This window comes from Mytilus trossulus, chromosome 11, assembly GCF_036588685.1.
Source record: "Mytilus trossulus isolate FHL-02 chromosome 11, PNRI_Mtr1.1.1.hap1, whole genome shotgun sequence".
NCBI classification, from domain to species: Eukaryota; Metazoa; Mollusca; class Bivalvia; order Mytilida; family Mytilidae; genus Mytilus; species Mytilus trossulus.
The window spans coordinates 39,189,539-39,209,206 of record NC_086383.1 but is presented as its reverse complement, the minus strand read 5'-3'; the positions used below and the strand labels follow the sequence as shown (position 1 = coordinate 39,209,206).

The 19,668-nt window shown below is 31.4% G+C and overlaps 1 protein-coding gene across 1 annotated transcript; it reads right to left on the bottom strand.

Annotated features, from left to right (window-relative positions):
- Positions 1 to 754: 754 nt before the first annotated feature.
- On the bottom strand, positions 755 to 18,206 carry LOC134690038 (furin-1-like). The gene is made up of 11 exons (XM_063550009.1): positions 18,144 to 18,206; positions 15,232 to 15,348; positions 14,239 to 14,319; positions 10,018 to 10,146; positions 8,345 to 8,418; positions 6,876 to 6,964; positions 5,229 to 5,479; positions 4,632 to 4,835; positions 3,417 to 3,520; positions 2,225 to 2,334; positions 755 to 876 (listed from the first exon to the last, which is right to left on the bottom strand). The coding sequence occupies exons 1-11, from the start codon at positions 18,204 to 18,206 to the stop codon at positions 755 to 757; spliced, it is 1,344 nt and encodes a 447-aa protein (XP_063406079.1).
- Between the last annotated feature and the right edge of the window lie 1,462 nt (positions 18,207 to 19,668).

The window sequence follows — 19,668 nt, the reverse complement described above, 5'->3', positions numbered from 1 at the left end:
ATAACTAATAGTTTACAGTTACTTATCTTTAACTAATTTTGAAACGCACTGCAATATGAGTCAAGGTGCAACTTACAAATGTACCTATGTATACACCAATTTTTGTTTACTTATTATTATTAAGGGCATTTGATACAGTTACAGGGGAGATAATATGTTGCTAACTTAAATTGTTATTTTCACGACGTCATTGGGTAAAGATTCAGTTGTCGACTCATTTAAACTTAGTTAACTTGAAAACGAGTTCATGAACTCCTCTGTTTTAAATGTCATTTGGTTTGATTACGTAAGAAGATTATGTGTGCCAATCTTCATGACGTAAATAATGCATTTTTTAATTTTTTTTTAAATATGCAGCAAAAAATTACGTTTTTTTTATAACATTCGTGAATATTTGATGAATATGAGTTATTTGAAAAACAAATTGCACAAATTTAAAGGACTTTTATATTCAACAGAATTTACAAATAATTTAACAAAAATCAGATTGTGTTTATTTTTTAAAACAAAATAGTGATGTGTTTCTGTCGAAAGAGAAAATACATCCATAAATCCGATTTTTAGCAAATATATAACATTTGGACCTCATTTTACTCAAAAAGTAGCACAAGTAGGTATAGTTTTTATTACATAGTTGATTTAATCAGGCCAAAAAAAGTCGACAAGTAGATTTTCAGCAAAATTTCTATATTGGATCAAAACTGTATCGTATGCCCTTAAGTCTTTTTTTTACTAGAACAATTAAAGGAAATACTTACATATTTGGAAATTTTGTTATTGAATTACAAATAAGTTGCCGTGACACCGAAGTCCACTTTGAACCCAATGACACCATAGCCTCCGCGTCCATAAGTCCAAAACCTAGTATCTGGCTAACTATTCATAAAAATAAAGTGAATAAACCAAAGACAGTTGCACTTGTGTACTTGTTTTATGTTAAGGGAAACATATAAAAGAAAATGATTAAACAAAATTCGATAAAAATCATCTTGTGTAGAAACTATATGTATGACGGTAAACAGATCCAGTAAGTCAAAATGACCAATCGTTTTAATCTGCATTGTGTTTGATCGTTTGTATTGCAAATGATCGAAGAAAAAATGAAATTTTGACCGTAAGCATTCATTAGAATCGAAATTTTTCACTACATTTTTTTTTTGAAAAAAACACATCATAAACTTCGTGCGTCCGAAGCACTTAAATAGATTATGAAACCAAAACAACTTTATATAAATAAAAAGACAGGTTAAGAGGAATTTCTGAAATGCTCACTCTTTTTGGACACTTAATTGTAGTTCTGCTTTTAAAGCGTGGGTTATTGCCTTCATTATAACAAAGTAAGTTTTTAAAAATTAGAAATTGAACTATACTAAAATACTGTCATTTTGTCCTTAATCTTGTATTTTTCAGTTTTGTTAATGGACACAATTCCTTTGTGAAACGTTCTTTGATACTACCTTCAATGACTACGTTTAATACGTTTCATATAAAACTCTTTAACTAATCTTGTTAATGAGTTAATTTTTGTTCATATTATTGGAGTTTATATTACGGAATTGAAGTTTATAGATAAAAAGTAAATGACAGCCATAAATAAGTTTGCATGTGCAGAGTCGGATACATCTTTAATATTTCTTTATGTTTACTGTTGGTGCATTTTCTGTAATAGAGATGATTGAGGTCATTCCTTTCTTGGTATTTGTAAAATACATTCACTTCTGGCCTCACTTGTACCGATTTTGATCTCGACATAACGATCATACATTTATCAGTTTCTTGGGATTTGGGTTTTCGTTGGTTCGTTTTACAAAGATTAACTTCACAATACTTATCATGCAGACAACTCAATTACAGTGCAAGCAGAGGAAGATTTATGTTTATTGAGTTTGACTATGCGGTATGGGTTGTGCTCATGGTTTGAGGCCAAACGGTAACCAATAGTTACTAACTTCTATATCGTTGGGTCTCTAGTAAAGAGTTGTCTGATTGGCAATGAATACCACATCTTTTTATCTTTATATTTTTATGATTGCTAGAATTCTTTCGAGTAATGAATTAAATGGATAAAGGATCGAAGTCTTTCAACTTTGCTGAGTGCTCGGAGCACAAAAATCATGCTCGAAACATAAAATCCAACAATTTGATTGGTTGATTTTGGAGTATGTGTACAAAAAAGCTGACTCAAAAGTTTTATGAATTCACGGCCAGAAGTTTTCAAACTTACATTCTTGATCAGCCCCATTTGTTGACCACCCAGAAAAGGTATCAGTAAATGAATTCCTATTTGAAGTCAACACTATGAGATGTTGAATGTCTCTCCATGTCAAGTCAGAACTATAAGTATAAAAGTAAGAATAGTAAACAAAGCAACATAAAGATACTACCGAATAATCACAATCAGAGATGATTGAAATATGTTCAAATCCTTATGCCAAAAAAGGGAATATAGAATCTACTCTCAACAATAACAGGAGTAAGCAATTTGCCTAGCCAAGAGTTACGATCTACTCCCCTCCTTTCCACCTTTAGCAGATTAAGCCATCTATTGGTTGATTAAAGTCACGCTCATTCCGGCATTTGTCCGTAAACATTATTCTTGGCCAATGTTAGCTCATGAACTCTCTTCAGTTTGGAGGTAAAACACAGTAACGTCTAGAGTCTATAAACTTGGCGAAGCAGGAAACGAAAATATACTTTGACATTCTAACATTTGTGCAAGAAATATACACAGGAACTTCTTTAAGTTGGTTTAGAGATTTAATATCGTCGTATGTTTTGGAAAGGGGGATACAGACTTGTTGCACAATCAGAACGTAGCAATTGTTTACCTACATTTACACGTGATCATGTTATATGCGCTTTCTGCTTTGGTACAGCCAGTAACAACTGCTACCAATAAAAATCTTAAACATGTGTCTCCAAAATAATTCTATCTCAATCCGCCAAGGGATAAGAAAAGGGAAGGGATCTTTTCCCTTGATTTACGAAAATGCAAAGGAAGCAACATTTTAATAGAAGCTATATATTTGTAGATCTAGATCTTATTTTAAGACAAATAATTCACAAGTTAAAAAAAAATATATTACTGTAACAGTGAGTTGTAGATTTTTTGATTTCTTTTAGAAAGTTTTATATTTTCTATCTTGTTTGGTATATAAAGTAAGCAAAGACATACTTTACTTTTAATAATTTACATTTTTTACACTTCAATCATAAGAAATAAGGTAAGAACAGGACAGTTACAATTTTAATTTTCAATGAATGCTACAAATATACATAGCAATCCAATTGGGAGTTTTCCGATCTGAAAATAAGTGCTTCCCAATCATACGAAAAGTAAATATGTTTTCATTATTTTGACTAAGATGAAAAATCTAGTTTACGAGCTTTTATTCGATAATACTGTCAAAACGTACTTTGCCTCAAGAGTCATAGCAATAATACCAGATGCTATTGGTACTGAAAAAGAAGTTCCCACAATATCATCGCTTTTACAACCCAAATCAGTGTCTGTTGTCGTCTGAAATGATCAATCAATACACTATGAAAACTAAACAAAATATGATTTAATTGCAAGTGAGATAATTTCCCGCCAGACACCAAATGGTGTTGGTATAATCGACTTTATGTTACTGCAGTCAACCGATTAAAGTAAACTATAAGACGTCCCTTTTTTTCAAATATTAAAAAATTTAAACAAAATAATAAAAGAAAAAATTAAACGTTTAAGGAGCATACATAATTAAAATAGTCTATATAATTTTTATACATTACATATTTTCCTTCAATTCAACATTTATATCTTTTGCCGTAAACTTGCATTTTTGAATTAAAAAATTCTGACGGAAAATCCATACTGAGAAACAATAATGATATTACAACAAAAGGCAATTAAATTTGACATGTTACCATTTCCATTTCTAAGTAGCAACATTCCAGCAGCACCTGCATACGGGGTATATATCTCCCAATCGATACGATATTCACGTGTTTGCGTTTCCTATTATGATTTCCTTGATAGTGGGTTGCTGCTCACAATTAAGCTTTAAAACCAAGAGTTACAAATGGTGAAGTTGAAATTATCCCTTCGTAAATTTTACAGACGCCATCACGAGTTGTTTGACCGTTATGAAATTACCGTTTCACTAATTATATTAGATATGTTTCTTATGTCGTAACTATAATCCCCTTCCCTTTCATGAATATGATCTACCGAATTAGACTATTTACTGGATTTTTTATAACATAAGCAACACGACGGGTGCCACATATGGAGCAGGTTCTGCTTACCCTTCCGGAGTACCTGAGATCACCCCAAGTTTTTGGTGGGGTTCGTGTTGCTTATTCTTTAGTTTTCTATGTAGTGGCATGTGTTCTATTGCTTGTCTGTTTATCATCTTTCATTTTTAGCCAGGTGTTGTGAGTTTATTTTCGATTAATGAGTTTGACTGTCCTTCTGGTATCTTTCGTCCCACTTTTACAGTACCATCTACAAAAGTAACATTCTGTGTCACAGGAAGTTTATCTTCTTGACTTACATGATATCCCATTAATTAAAGTTGTGACATCGCTAAATACAAATTTAATTAAATAAAGATTTTGCAAGACTAGATAATCAACCAATGACTCACCAAATATATATCCTCATGACTGCCACCATATGTTGCTGCTAATGCAGCTGCACACACTTCAGCGTAATTGGCATTTGTACCAGTTTGTACACTGGTTATAGCTATTGTATATATACTATTTGCATAACCGTCAGCATTGCAATTATCATCAATTCCTCCGTTACCTGCTGAAATTACGTAAATGGCATCTTTTCCATTCCTTCCCTTGAAATTAAAAAACTACCATAAGTTTCAAAAGTTCTTTTCAAACCCATGTGGTTGTTTGTCCGTCGTTTGATGTGTTTGGACGTTTGAATTTGTAATTTTATAAAAATATTTCCGTTTTGATTTTTCCTTGGAGCATTTGTTATTTGACTTTTTGGTACAAAATAGTACAATGTATTTTTTTTGAATATTTAGATATATTGCCCTTACATTCACTTTGGTCTAACTTTAAGTGTTAATGGTTTCCTTAAATCTATGTTATCTAGTTCTTTTGATTATGTTGTTACTGGTCATTCGAAGTCTATCTGATGTTTTCCCAAATGGTGTCCAATATCCGGTTAATGTATGTGTATGATTGTGAGCCATATATATATGCTAAGAAGTCACACTTACATTAGTTACTCCATTGCGGAGCACGTCCACTGTAATTGCTTCCGGACCTTCAAATCCTTTCCCATCGATTGGTCCCCAGCTATTAGAGTATATTTCAACAATTGATTTATTGTGTTGGAGGGCAGACGCCTCATCTGAATCAACTATGTTTTCTATACTGCCTTCCTCATCTGCATTGGATGTACGAAAACCGTCTGAATCAAATGTGTCCTCCGAATCATCTGTAACATTTAAACTAAGTAACTGAACACCTGTAAAATAAATTATAAAAACTTTGCCAAAAATAAATAATATGTATACATTTTTCATTTAAATATATGAATGTAATCCAATTTTTACGTTCAAAGTAAAATTCATTTGAAAACGACATTAAATCTTACATATGTAAATTAAACGAATCAGAAATTGCAAGGAAACCTGGCTAACCATTGGCATACATGTAGTTTCATATACTAATGTGAATTGAACCCTTGCTCTGACGTTAGTTTATTTTTCTTACTGTAGATGATTTTAAAGAATCCACTGACCACGGTGTTTACTTAAGATAACTAGTATCATTTATAACTTTTAACTTACGATCATTTATCCTCACAAATAACGAGTTTCAAAAGAAGGGTTGGACACTCGCGCGTATTTTCGTAGTCTATCACCATGATAGTCCTCAGTGGATGCATGCTACCACTTTAAAACGAGCGATGACATAAATCCATATTTAGTCAATTTTTAACATCGTTTTAATGAATTGAGCTCCTATATTGTTGTGCCTATAACACACTAGTTGTAACCACTAAGCAATCAAGGAATTGTTTATATTAAAATGAACATATGTATGCTAATTACACTTGTCACTTTTAACGTACAAGGCCTTTTAATTTTGTTATTCATTATAGCAACAATAACTTATGGTTTTAGTTGTACAATATCATAATGGCACCAATCAAGTTGGCTTTCTTTGATTATAACAGGAACATACATATTGATGTATATACTGTTTTCAGATTATAAATGGTCAAAATATATATCACGTCATTTCTGAACAGCTACTAATTTGATTAAAGTGTGATCTGAATACAAATAAGGCATTCGATAAGAGGTATAAAAAATATGTTCTTGTACATCTTTAATGAATGTGTGAAGTAATAAGTAGCTTAAGGAAGCCAATTTTCAAAACTTCAATTTTGTCAAAATAAGCTAACACATGCTGATGCGTTATTTAGTAACTCTTCATAAACAGCCAACAGAAGGGATTTTAAGCATCGATTGCGCAAACAAAATGATATTGATTGTGGTGTCATTTCCCTGTATATATCTACAAATGAACTCCTTGTAGATACCGGGATCGAAATTATAAATTTGCGCCAGACGCGCGTTCGTTTGCAAAAAGTAAAATCACAAAAATACTGAACTCAGAGGAAAATCAATTTGGAAAGTCCATAATCACATGGCAAAATCAAAAAACAAAACGCATCAAAAACGAATGGACAAGAAAGACGCTGGAATAAAAAAAAATGTTAAAAAGGCCCAAAAAAAAATGCGAGGTTGAAGAGCTTCAAGACCAAAAGTTCCTAAAGGTTTTGCCAAATACAGCCCACGTAAAATATTCCTGAAGTAAAAGTGTAAAACTATTCATAATCAAATTTTACGAACCTATAATAGTAGAACTATAAGCTACTCCAGGTATACAAATATTGTTATCCTTTACAGCTGCAATCAATCCAGTGACCCGTGTACCATGCCTGAAATACAACATCATATATTAAACGCGATGTGCAACATATTAAAAACCTTATTATGAATCGTTAAGATATATACAATAAGATTAAGGAAAAGGTTTTCTTCTCCTTTTTTTTTTTTTTTTTTTTTCTGTTTTTTTTTTTTAAAGTAAAATGGAATATTCCTGGTTATCAGTGTATATGTAACAGTGAATTTGTATAATCAGGGAGATTATGTAGAATGCCCTGATATTTCAGGGAATATGTAGAATCACTAAAATCATTAGTAATTATATATGATCCCTGAAAATGACCAATGATTTTACATAATCACTGAACATTTAAATAATTATTCCATAAATTCCCTAATATGATTTCAGGGATTATCAATAATTACAGGATCCTTTTCTTTTCTTTTTGGTTATAATAGACAAGTTATCATTTTATTCTTTCATATTCCTTGCCAGATGACATAATTTTGATTTTAGACACAGAGGATAATTTAAAAGATATAACCAACACCTGGTTTCGAGATACAGTTTGAAAACTTTAAAATTACTGATATTAACATTCCCTTCATAGCCACAACTTTACATGTAATGTTTGTTTCTTAAACGCAAGAGTCATATGGATATTCATGTTCTATTTGTAAATCCACAGAGCATGTTTTACTGAACACTTTATTTCTCTTAGGCATGTCGTAAACTCTGATTCATTATTTGAAGGAAAAGGTTTTTTAAGATGTGGATATTGTTGTAAAAGCAGATGTGAACTATATTATTTTAACATATTGTGTTTAAAATTTTAATTTATTGTGCTTAAAATTTAAAAAAAGATTGGGTTATCTTTTTGATATATTGTGCTTAACATTTTACAGTTAATGTTTACAATGATGTTTTATTATAATTTTAAAGAATCAATGATTTGACTTTGATTCATTTTTTTTATAAATAAAACTTTATCTTTTTTTCAGTTATTACGTATACTTCCTGACGATTTTTCTAGTGATTATACATAATCCCTGAAGATTTTAGTGATTATATTGAATCCCAAAACTAGCCAGTGATTCTTCATAATCCCTTAAAAATTTCAGGGATTTTACATAATCACTGATTATACAAATTCACTGTAACATATAGAGCTGACATGTATCCAACTACTGATAAAAATGTTCAGTAATGGAACATACAAAGAAGGCTTAACATATAGAATCCTTAAACTAGCCAGTGATTCTACATAATCCCTGAAAATTTCAGGGATTCTACATAATCACTGATTATACAAATTCACTGTAACATATAGAACTAACATGTATCCAACTACTGATAAAAAAATGTTCAGTCATGGAACATACAAAGAAGGGTCAACAAAGTTTGTATCAATTCTAAATACTAGTCCATTTACCTGTCGGTCGGAAATTTAGGATTTGGATCGTTTGTGATTTTGCCATCCTTAATTTGCACACTGTTCGTTATATCCTGCAACATAAACAAATAATTGAATGTTAAAATCTATAAATCTTTACACATGCGGTTGATATTGTTATAAACAAAAGTATTTTTATGGAGATCTTAGTCGTGGAATTTACATTTTTATAAACAAACTAAATAAGCCAATGTATGCATATTCTCACTCATAACTAATTCAAACTTTTCGAATTGATGTTTTATTTTGTGTCTTTCTATGTTGTGATGTTACACTATAGTTTCAGTTAAGGGAGAAGGTTTGGTACTATTTAGGCGTTTAATCCAGCTGCAATTGTTTGCACCTGTCATAAGTCAGGAATCTGATGTTTAGTAGTTGTCGTTTGTTGATGTAGTTCATAAGTATTTCTCGTTTCTTTATAGCTTAGGCCGTTGATTTTCCCGTTTGAATGGTGTTACACTAGTATTTTTGGTGACCCTTTATAAAATTATGTTCGGTGTGAACCAAGGCTCCGTAGTATTTGAGACCGTACCTTGACCTATAATGGTTTACATTTAAAATTGTGACTTGGATGGAGAGTTGTCTAATTACCATATCTTCATATATCTAAATAAACTGTTCAAAATTAACCTGAATGAGCAAATAAAATAATCCAAACACCGGACAAATCCAAGGTTGAGCATGTTTTAGCTTTTTATGTACAACTTCATAGGGAATATATACAGGACCTTAAAACAGGCAATGATACTTGTTTTAAGGAAAAAATTCCTATACATCCAAATGCCTGTGTTGTGTTTTGTTCTCATACAGTTTCAATTCACTGCAAGTTAAGAGAATGAGTTTTTAAATCCAATTCCATTCAAAGAATTTTACTTTAAAGTTTTATTTATATATGATTTTGTAAGAAGGGTTATTTGGTGAATAATTAAGTTATACACTGTTCCTGGTTACAAACAATTTGAATTTAAGAATTTATACAACTTCAATAATTTGCAACAAAAACAACGTTAATTATAAAAGAAGGGTAATAAAAGTGAGAATGGAAGACTGAAATAATAGGTGGGATCGTAAAATCTTCACCAATGAACTCAGATAAGTAATGCATGCGTATTGTTTTTTTCTGGAATGTACTATGACGTTAAATAGTTTATATAGTCGCCGAACGCTATGGCAGATAGATTCATGCCAGTAAAGTTTCCCATATACTGAAATGCCAAAATATTTACTGCAGATAACTATTTAAAGACCTAAATCTTAAAATTTAAAAAAACACACCGTAACATATGTAATGCATGTTACAAAGGCAAAATCAGCAGGTTTAAAACAGTATCCAAAAGGATGCATTCCACATGATTTGAACACAAAAATGACGCCATTATTCAACATTCAAATTGCACACTATTGTCAGACAATTAATAATTTAATATAAAGTGTGTTTATACGTTTAATTTAACAATAAATGCATATTTGCAAATTGGAATAAAGAAGAATATTATAGTATCAGTCAGTAAATTTGAGTAGGCTATGATAAAAATATATAGACATTGAAGACAACCATAGTGCTAACTTAAGAAAAAAGTATTCATTAACAACACAATTTAATAGTCTTACAACTAATAAATGCTTACGACATGTACAAATCAAATACTCACGATGTTTGCAGCAATATCAGGATGGTCCGTCTGTAACCCATCGTCCACAACAGCTATTACAACCCCTTTACCGGAGTAGCCAAGATTCCAAGCCTCGATGACTTTCATTGATGGCGAAACTTCATCATTCTGTAATATAAGTGATGCTTTGAGTTTTATTAAACTAATTGATAAACCTTATCATATGTTTTGTATATAAAAGAATCAAGTTTGAAAAATTCTACTAGAACAGAGACACCGATCTTACTGTATTTAATTTCATTTTTTTTTTCAGCAGAAGGTCACCAACAGGTCTTCAATGTAGCGAGACATTCACGCACCCAGAGGCGTCCTTCAGCTGGCCCCTAAACAAATATATACTAGTTCAGTGATAATGAACGCCATACTAATTTCCAAATTGTATGCAAGAAACTAAAATTAAAATAATACAATACTAACAGGCGCAAACAGGATGAAGTTCCTTTTGGTCCTTCTGTCGCTGTGTTTATTTCAAAACTTGTTTGCTATGCCAGCGTTTTAGATTTCAATGAACGTTATTTATGTATGCTGGTAAATTTATAAGTCAGGAATTGATTTATCATACTTTAACTCAAACTACTACTACTTAAATCTTTAATAGATAGCATATTTGGTAAGTCATGTTAGTAGTTCGGTTGTACCTTAACGTTTTTTCTATTAGATAGGTACCAGATAGGTATCACATGTAATAGCCTTATAATTTGATACACCAAACGCGCGTTTCGTCTACATCCGACTCATGAGATCAAAATAGTTAGAAAGGCTAGCAAGTACAAAGTTGAAGGAAATGAGGACCCAACATTCCAAAGGTTTTGCCAAATACTGCTAAGACTGTAATAAATGATAAAAGATAAAAAAATCCTTAGTGTTTTGAATAGTTCATATTTTTGCAAACAGTTAATTTATAAAATGATCATATAATTGATATTCCTGTCAACACCAAGTGGAACAAAAACCACAATAATATTTTTATAGGAACAAATTCAGTTTCGATCAATTCACTTTTATTCATCTGTGAAATCAACTTATTTTTGACGTCACTAATATACTACCATTATAAAATCAAGGATTAAATCAATCCTGTAATTGGGTGCCTAATTATTCATTAACAGCCCAACATTTATCGCTATCGGATCCTGCACATATATACGAAACTGATATCGCCTTAAAACTCAGTCCACCGCCGGACTATTTTTGTGTTTTGATGTTGACGAGTGTTTAATGAACTTTTCTGATCTCTGAATGTGTATTGCAGTAACATTTTAATGACGTTTTGCTCCGTCTGTGAAAGTCCCCACAGTTTCTGCTCAAACTTACAGCTTATTATTGAACTATCTTTTCGTATCATATTATAGTAAGTGTTAGCAGTTTTGTATTTATCTATGACTTGAATATCTATAAAACTTTCAAAAGTCTATATCAATATCATTATTTGAGTTATTTCTTTTAATAGACAATTTCACTTGTGTGTAATATAAGCTTTGTTTAAACTACTATTTTTTGTGTTTTTTCTAAATTTACTCTAAGCCCCCATATGTTACAATATAAAAAGGAAACCGTGGCATGATTGCCGATGAAACAACTCTCCACAAGAAACTGAATGACACAGGAATTATCAACTATAGATCACCGAACAACCTTCAAAATGAGCAAAGCCTATACTGCATAGTCAGCTATAAAAGGCACTGACTATAAATTAACAAAAATAAAATTTGTAACACATCAAAAATTACCTTTTAAACTTATATAAGGGTGCATAAAGATCATGTGCTGTTTGATGACGCCAAATGTCAAATAATGTATATCAACATCTTTAGAAGTAACCTGATATATCCTCTTTTCTAAGTGTAGTAAATAAACCATTGTTACATACACAATTAAAAGTCAAGGATATTATACTAATAACCTTGACATTGTGAGTTTAAAGCGTTTTAAAGAAATTTGATATATTAGCTGATTGATAACAGAGAAAATATTTTGTTAGCAAGTTCAGTAGTACATAAAAAGATTTTGTTATTGAAAACGTAAAATTATATACATATTTTCATGTTACGATCAATGTTATCTGATTAATCTGATGAATAAGCTGATTATTGATGGTTACGAATTCAACACCGTAATTAAATCAATCTATTAATTTATCTTGCAATTGGATGCATTATCTTACAATAACAGCCCAACAGATATAGCTAACTCCTTTTTGTATATTATAAATATATTGCTTAAAAGCTCGATCCACAATCGGACTATTTTAGTGCATCGCTGTTGACAAGTGTTGTATAAACTTTCATGACCTATGAATGGTTATTGCAGTAACATTCCAATGCCGTAATACTCTGCCTGTAAATATATCAGTCGCCGATCCCTAACCCATATTTGCTCATAGACAAACATAAATAGAATAAATAGAAGGATGAACTGCATTGTCTACTACGCCTATATTGAAGTTCGGAATTCGAACATGTAATTATGAAACACACAAATTCAACCTTGCAACTATGTCAGTTAACAGGTAATACACGGACAGTTTAAAATTCCGAAGCGTTGAACAATGTTTTTTTTTTCTATTTTAGTTTACTGTTGAAAGATGTTGTTATATTAAATGAACATGTCTCTCTAGCAATGTTTATTTAACATTGACCTCAGTTTCATGTTTAATTTGCCAATTTTGATTTTCAATAGTTACGTCAGTTTCTCATAAACTTTAAGCTATAAGTTAACTATGTTTTGTGGATGGGATGAATGCATGGTATACATAAAGTCTGGGCAGAGTTCACCTGTTCATTGAGAAATGTTCGGTTTCAAAACTCCTAATTAAAGTCATAAGAAACGAGTGACCGGTGAAAAATTATGTTCTTGCAATTCTTGAACCAATGTATACAAACATCATAAGCTAAGTCTTCTGTGCACGAAGTTATCATTTTTTTCGTGTAAATTTCGTATAATCGTCAATTTTTTTTCAATCGGTCAGTGTTGTTGTGAAAATATGGCAGGTAATTAAAGTTCGTGTTTTGAAGCCGAAGTTTAACGTTGGTCACCTGTTTGTCAACAATCGACAAAAAATAAACAAAAACGCATTGAAAGAGAGCACGTGTTTAACATGTGAATTCAGATAATAGTTTATTTTAGGGACATTCATGCGTATTGTGATGACCGGATGTTTACGAGATGGGTCACACTGAGGTCACTTTGCATACGGAAAATATGTCGGGGTAATTGGTTGCTGGAAGCAAGCAATTAAAATAAAGTAAACTTCTTCTAAATATGAATAAATTAAAGAATTTTCTTCAGAAAATAGTAAATGTACGTAAGTTTTATAATGAAAATTATCCATTGAGTTATAAAAAACATATGCATTATTTTTTTCTGATTTGAGGTTTCTTATGGCTTTAAAGTTATCAACAATAGGTTATCATTTTAGGATGTTTTATTAGACAGTAGTGTTATGTGTTTATCTATGACTAGCCTCTAACCTGACGTGACATAATTTTAAGGAACCATTAATAATATCAATGTAATGAGATAATTGTTTATTTTACTTGATATTATCTAATTATCCGTCTGTGTTGGGTCATACATGGTGAACTGCAACAAAGACGATAGATGTTGATTTGGCGTTTCCTAATAACAGATAATAAAAATGTAGATAGATTTTGATGCATAAGTACTTGACATTCTGCAATCGTATATTTGGTTGCACAATTTGACGATAACTGAGTGAATCAACTGATATCATACAAAAATCGCATTACATCTAACACTTCCTATAACGACGAGAAGAAGCCGCTGAATGGCTAGGTACTTGAAATATATGCACTCAATTTTTACAATCCAGAACCTATTCAAATATCTTTCTGGTTCACAACGACATATGGATGGTCTGAATAAAGGCAATAGTAGTATACCGCTGTTCGAAATTCATAAATCGATTGAGAAAAATACAAAGCCGGGTTACAAACTAAAACTTAGAGAAACACATCAAGTATAGGAGGAGAACGGAGACACAACAGAAACAGAGCATTAAAATGTAGCACACACAGAAACGAACTATAATATAACAATAGACATTTTAATGACTTGGTACAGAATATTTAAAGGAAAAAAAATGGTGGGTTGAACCTGGTTTTGTGGCTAACCAAACCTTCCACTTTAATGGCAATGTTAGTCCTAACGATTCAGTTTGATACAAACAAGAATAGTTACCAAATACCACAGGTTAGGCCATTCTGGGTCGGCTGTTCTTGTCTTTCTCGCTTTGAATTTTTCTTGCTTTATCCATGATATCTATAAGATTTGAAATATAAAAAAAAAAAGATATGTATTTACTCCTGCTGCAAATGTTTGCACCTGTCCTAAGTCAGGAATCTGTTGTGCAGTAGCTGTCAGCTGTTTATAATTATGTAGTTCATACGTGTTTCACGTTACTCTTTTTTATATAGATAAGAACGTTGGGTGTACAGTCTGAATGGTTTTACACTAGTATTTTTTGGGGGCCATTTACAGCTTAGGTATGAGCCAAGGCTCCTTGTTGAATGCCCTACCTTGATATTGACTTTTAACTGGTTGAATGTTCATACATAAATCGTATAATGCATTTTAATACTAGTACATATGATAAAATTGTTCAATAAATGTAATTGATTTGAGGAAATATGAAAATATTTATCTTTATGTTGTGGTTGTATTTACTTCCATACATTTTGTGTTTGATAATGTAGAGGATTTATCTTCGTGTTTTGTACATCACGTTGTAGTATTGAATTGTCTTTGCAATACAGCAATACAGCTGACTATGTGGTATAAGCTTTGTTCATTGTTGAAGGTCGTACTGTGACCTATAGTTGTTAATTTCTGTGTTATTTAAGTCTCTTGTGGACAGTTGTCTCATTGGCAATCATACCACATCTTTTTATTTATATTGAATTTAAGTTTTAAGAATGTTATTTCTGAAATTCCCTTTTTTGGAGATGAATAGGCAGATTAATGTTATTTTCAGCAAAATGATTTGATCTTGCATTGATTAGTTTATTGAATCTTAAAGACGAAAGTTTTCGCATTTGATATCAACTATGTATATAAATACTGCCGGCAGACACAAAGGATTGAGGGCACACGTGTTTACCATTATTCTTGAAATGGGAAGTACAATGTTTTTTTTTTATATCTACTTATTTCATTCATCATCTAAATTCTCACCTCAGGTTTTTGTCTCAGAATTTCTACATCAGGATCTTCTACAAAAGAGCTTATCTTTAGCTTTGTGTCTGTTTGTCGTATTCTGGCTTTGATGTATCGGGTTTCACCTACATCTAACTGAAAAAAATATAAAATTCATAAACGGATTTTCATTTGAACAAATAATGTATCTTTGTCCTTTGAAGTATAAGATGGTTGACTAAGTAGTATGATATATTGAAATTCAAAATAAAACTACCTTGAATATCAAAAGGCAAGCGGATATCAAGTGTATATTGTATAAATTTCTTATTGTAATTCGATTAATTTTTCTTTAGTTTATTTGAAAGAAAATTTTACTATTTCTATTTCGCGTCCGCAATATTTTTTGATTTTTTTTTATATATCAGTTGTTACACATAATATTATCATGTGAACGTGACATCATCAATATTTTCATGATTTTTAAATACTTCAAAAATGGAAATTGGAAGTTAACTATAGGGAATAAAGAATTCAACAAATGAACATGATTGAAAAAGGTATTAATAGGCATTCGAAATGAGGAAACTTTAATAAAATCAAAAACAGAACAAAAAAGAAGGTGTCTTATTCATTAAATAGTGAATGGAACTTATATCGATTATTGTAGATATTTTCAGAAACTATTACTTCGCATGACATTTAGACTTAAGATGACGAAAAACAATCGGTCCTTTCAACAAAATAAAAAAAAAAAACAGACAGGTGTCTTGCGTTACTATGGATATTTTCCTGGGGCATGACTCTTTTATAAAAGGGAATTGTCCGACTTTTTTGTTTAAGTTTTATAAAGATCTGGCGAGAACTCTGCAAACGGAATTTGTGGCGACACACCTTGGAATTTCTGACAATTATCATAAGAACGCCAATAGATCGGACAGCTATATGTTTCTTGAAATATGCATACATATATGTGTTTCTTTTGTTGTCAGAATACTAAGGTCAGCTATTTTAGAATTCATAGTTATGATAAGAAGAGTCCAATTGTAACCATAACATAAAAGAAGAAATCCGTTTCCCTGGGAAAGCAGATCATCCCGACCAAACATTTATAAGCATAAGAGTATTTAAGTCAAGATTGCTATTATATAGTTTTGATTAATATTCAAATGAATTACCTACTTTATTTATAAAGAATTAAACAAAAAATCATCGTGTTAAAAACGTTCATTACATATAAATTTGGGTTTACACATATCCGTGTACTTTAAAAGACAATCTAGGTAGCTAGGTGAGTTAATAAGAAAATTTAAACAATTTTCTTGACTGTCTATATTTTGATTTAATCTAAAATATAATGCATGCAGATGTAAGTAGTCATCAAAAGTACCAGGATTATAATTTATACGCCAGACGCGCGTTTCGTCTACATAAGACTCATCAGTGACGCTCAGATCAAAATAGTTAAAAAGCCAAATAAATACAAAGTTGAAGAGCAATGAGGATCCAAAATTCCAAAAAGTTGTGCCAAATACGGCTAAGGTAATCTACTCCTGGGGTAAGAAAATCCTTAGTTTTTTCGAAAAATTCAAAGTTTTGTAAACAGAAAATTTATAAAAATGACCATCTAATTGATATTCATGTCAACACCGAAGTGCTGACTACTAAATGCATTTTAAATTATTATAATTCTTGAATGAAGACCCGATTATTATAAGTCGAAGAAAAAAGAATTTCCCCATATTCATGATGGTCAAACTCAGAAACGAAAAAAACTCAACAACACAGTTTAGTTCGTTACTAATCTTGGAATGTTTTCCCTAGTTATTATAAGGTTTGAAATATTGAGACCTCTGACAAATAAGACTAATTTAACAAACAACAATGTAAATCAATCAGTTGCCCGGGTTTCGTCTACAAAAGAGACATCAATGGCGCTCGAATATAAATAAAGTGTCAAAGGGAAAATTAAAAAAAAGATCGATAGTCTCTTAGATATAGACTTCAAAAAAGAAAAATATAAACTGGAATGTTTGCAGTCGTATTTGTATTCTCCGTCAGGAATCGAACTAATTGTCAGCAAACTACAAAACGGACTCATAGAAAATGCTTCTAGATACTAAGACAAACACTGCGTTGCCTTTTCGCTTTTCACATAATGCGTTCGTCATTTAAATTTGGCAGACAACAACAAAAATCCGTACTTTTTCATGCTTATTTTCATTGGACAATAAAGCCATTAATTACTCTGCTATGATGTGTGCTTGACAACGTCAAACTCTAATATCGTAATCGTTATAACCTGTTTATGTTGATTGTTATTTCACTTACAAGACACAATTCTAGAAGAGAAAGAAAATCTTCGCTATACATTTTTTGAACATCATTAATATAGTAATTAATTTATAAATTATAAAAATCTGCCGTCGTCTTCTAAAACTGTATTTGCGTTTGAGTTACATTTGCTAGAGTTTTCTAGTCTTGATTGCAATTAATGAAGATTTTAATATAAACGAATACACCAAGAACTATAAAGAAAACCGCATAGCTCATCTTGTGCACTTCAAGTTATGTGACATTTTCTCTTCTTTCAGATGATATGTATACACTTTTCGAAAATTGGTTAATTTGGTATAATAAAACTTCTTATGACTGGATGTGCGGGTAAAAGCAAGTTTGTTGTCCCTTTAATACCAACTATTGACCCCGGCTTAGCCTCGAGCATTAGTTGGTATCTCTGGGACAACACACTTGCTTTTACCCTCACATCCAGTCAATAGGTGTATAATATATTATAAGGACCTGAAAGCTACGGTTCAGAAGCTTGGTTGAAATTTAAGCAAATTTTACTTTTATTTTTAAATCGATTTATTTTTATAGTATGTGCAGTTAGTAGTTAAATTGCAAATTCTGTATTTCATTTTTTTCGGGTTACCAAACAAATTATGTACCACTTCTGTCTGAATTTCAGACATAGCTTTCAAAAACAGAATCCTGCTCTGTTTGATTGTCATATTAATTATTTAGTTAGTTGGTTAACTTATGAGTCAGGCTCAAGAAAGAAGCTGTTGAGACGGCATATCGCTGGCAGGGAGAGCAAGGAAACGTACTTACTTCAGGGAAGATAAGTATAATGTAAAAATTACTCTACTTCAATATTTTATAAACCGTAATAAAGAGATATAGGAAGATGTGGTGTGAGTGCCAATGAGACAACTCTCCATCCAAATAACAATTTAAAAAGTAAACCATTATAGGTTAAAGTATGGCCTTCAACACGGAGCCTTGGCTCACACCGAACAACAAGCTATAAAGGACCCCAAAATTACTAGTGTAAAACCATTCAAACGGGAAAACCAACGGTCTAAAAGAGGGACGAAAGATACCAAAGGGACAGTCAAACTCATAAATCTAAAACAAACTGACAACGCCATGGCTAAAAATGAAAAAGACAAACAGAAAAACAATAGTACACATGACACAACATAGAAAACTAAAGAATAAACAACACGAACCCCACCAAAAACTAGGGGTGATCTCAGGTGCTCCAGAAGGGTAAGCAGATCCTGCTCCACATGCGGCACCCGTCGTGTTGCTTATGTGATTACAAATCCGGTAAATAGTCTAATTCGGTTGGTCAAATTCTAATCTATATAAACAAAACGAGAAACGAGAAACACGTATATATATATAAAGGTTTGTTTAGTGTCTTACCTGTCCAAGGTATTCAAAATGTGGATTTTCATTTTCAAACCACGTCTCTGGATCATCTGTTCTTGATGTGGTGAAAACAATCCTATTAGATAAGTCACTGCTTACGATATAATGTAAAAAAGTAAGAAAGACTGCCAACGAAAACGCAATACAAAAACTCATCCTGCCAAATATTCCAATAAATATAGAATCTAATTGTAATTTAAAATGTGGGGACTGTGTCAAACGATTATTGGCGATTTAAACCTGTGCAATCATTGTTAACCAGATACCATACGCACGTCTGTGTTCATTCAAATTCTATTAATAAAGATACAAAGGGGTTGTGCTAACTACAATACAACTTTTAAAAAACATAGACATTTAACAAACAAAATGAATTGAGTGAAAATAATTAAACTGGTCACAGGCTGATCATATTGACAATTTAGAATAGTAAAAAATGTGTTACACACACCAACGAGAAATTAATATTTAGTTTTTTTATTTTGATAAATCAATAAATTGATTGAATGGAACTATTACAAACACATATATGCGTGCAAAAGGGGTATTGGTTATTTAACATGTAAAGTCCAATCATGTTGATGCATTTTTCTAAAAATGTCTCTCAAGTTTTTGAATCAAAATTGAACTTCCTATTTTTATCTTTCAAAACGGAGTACAAAATACATGTATTTTAACTTTTGGTCATTTTTTGTTCTTCACTTCATGACTTAAGATGTTCACGAAATTATATAATGAATGAGATAAATTATATTT

Excerpts from the sequence above, each read along its gene's own strand:
- LOC134690038 (XM_063550009.1), bottom strand. The coding sequence starts at position 18,206 with ATGACAATCAAACAGAGCAGGATTCTGTTTTTGAAAGCTATGTCTGAA. Across the intron at positions 8,419-10,017 it reads CTGATATTGCTGCAAACATC|GATATAACGAACAGTGTGCA; the intron begins GTGAGTATTTGA and ends TTTATGTTGCAG. Across the intron at positions 877-2,224 it reads AAATGGGGCTGATCAAGAAT|TTAGCCAGATACTAGGTTTT; the intron begins GTAAGTTTGAAA and ends TTTTATGAATAG.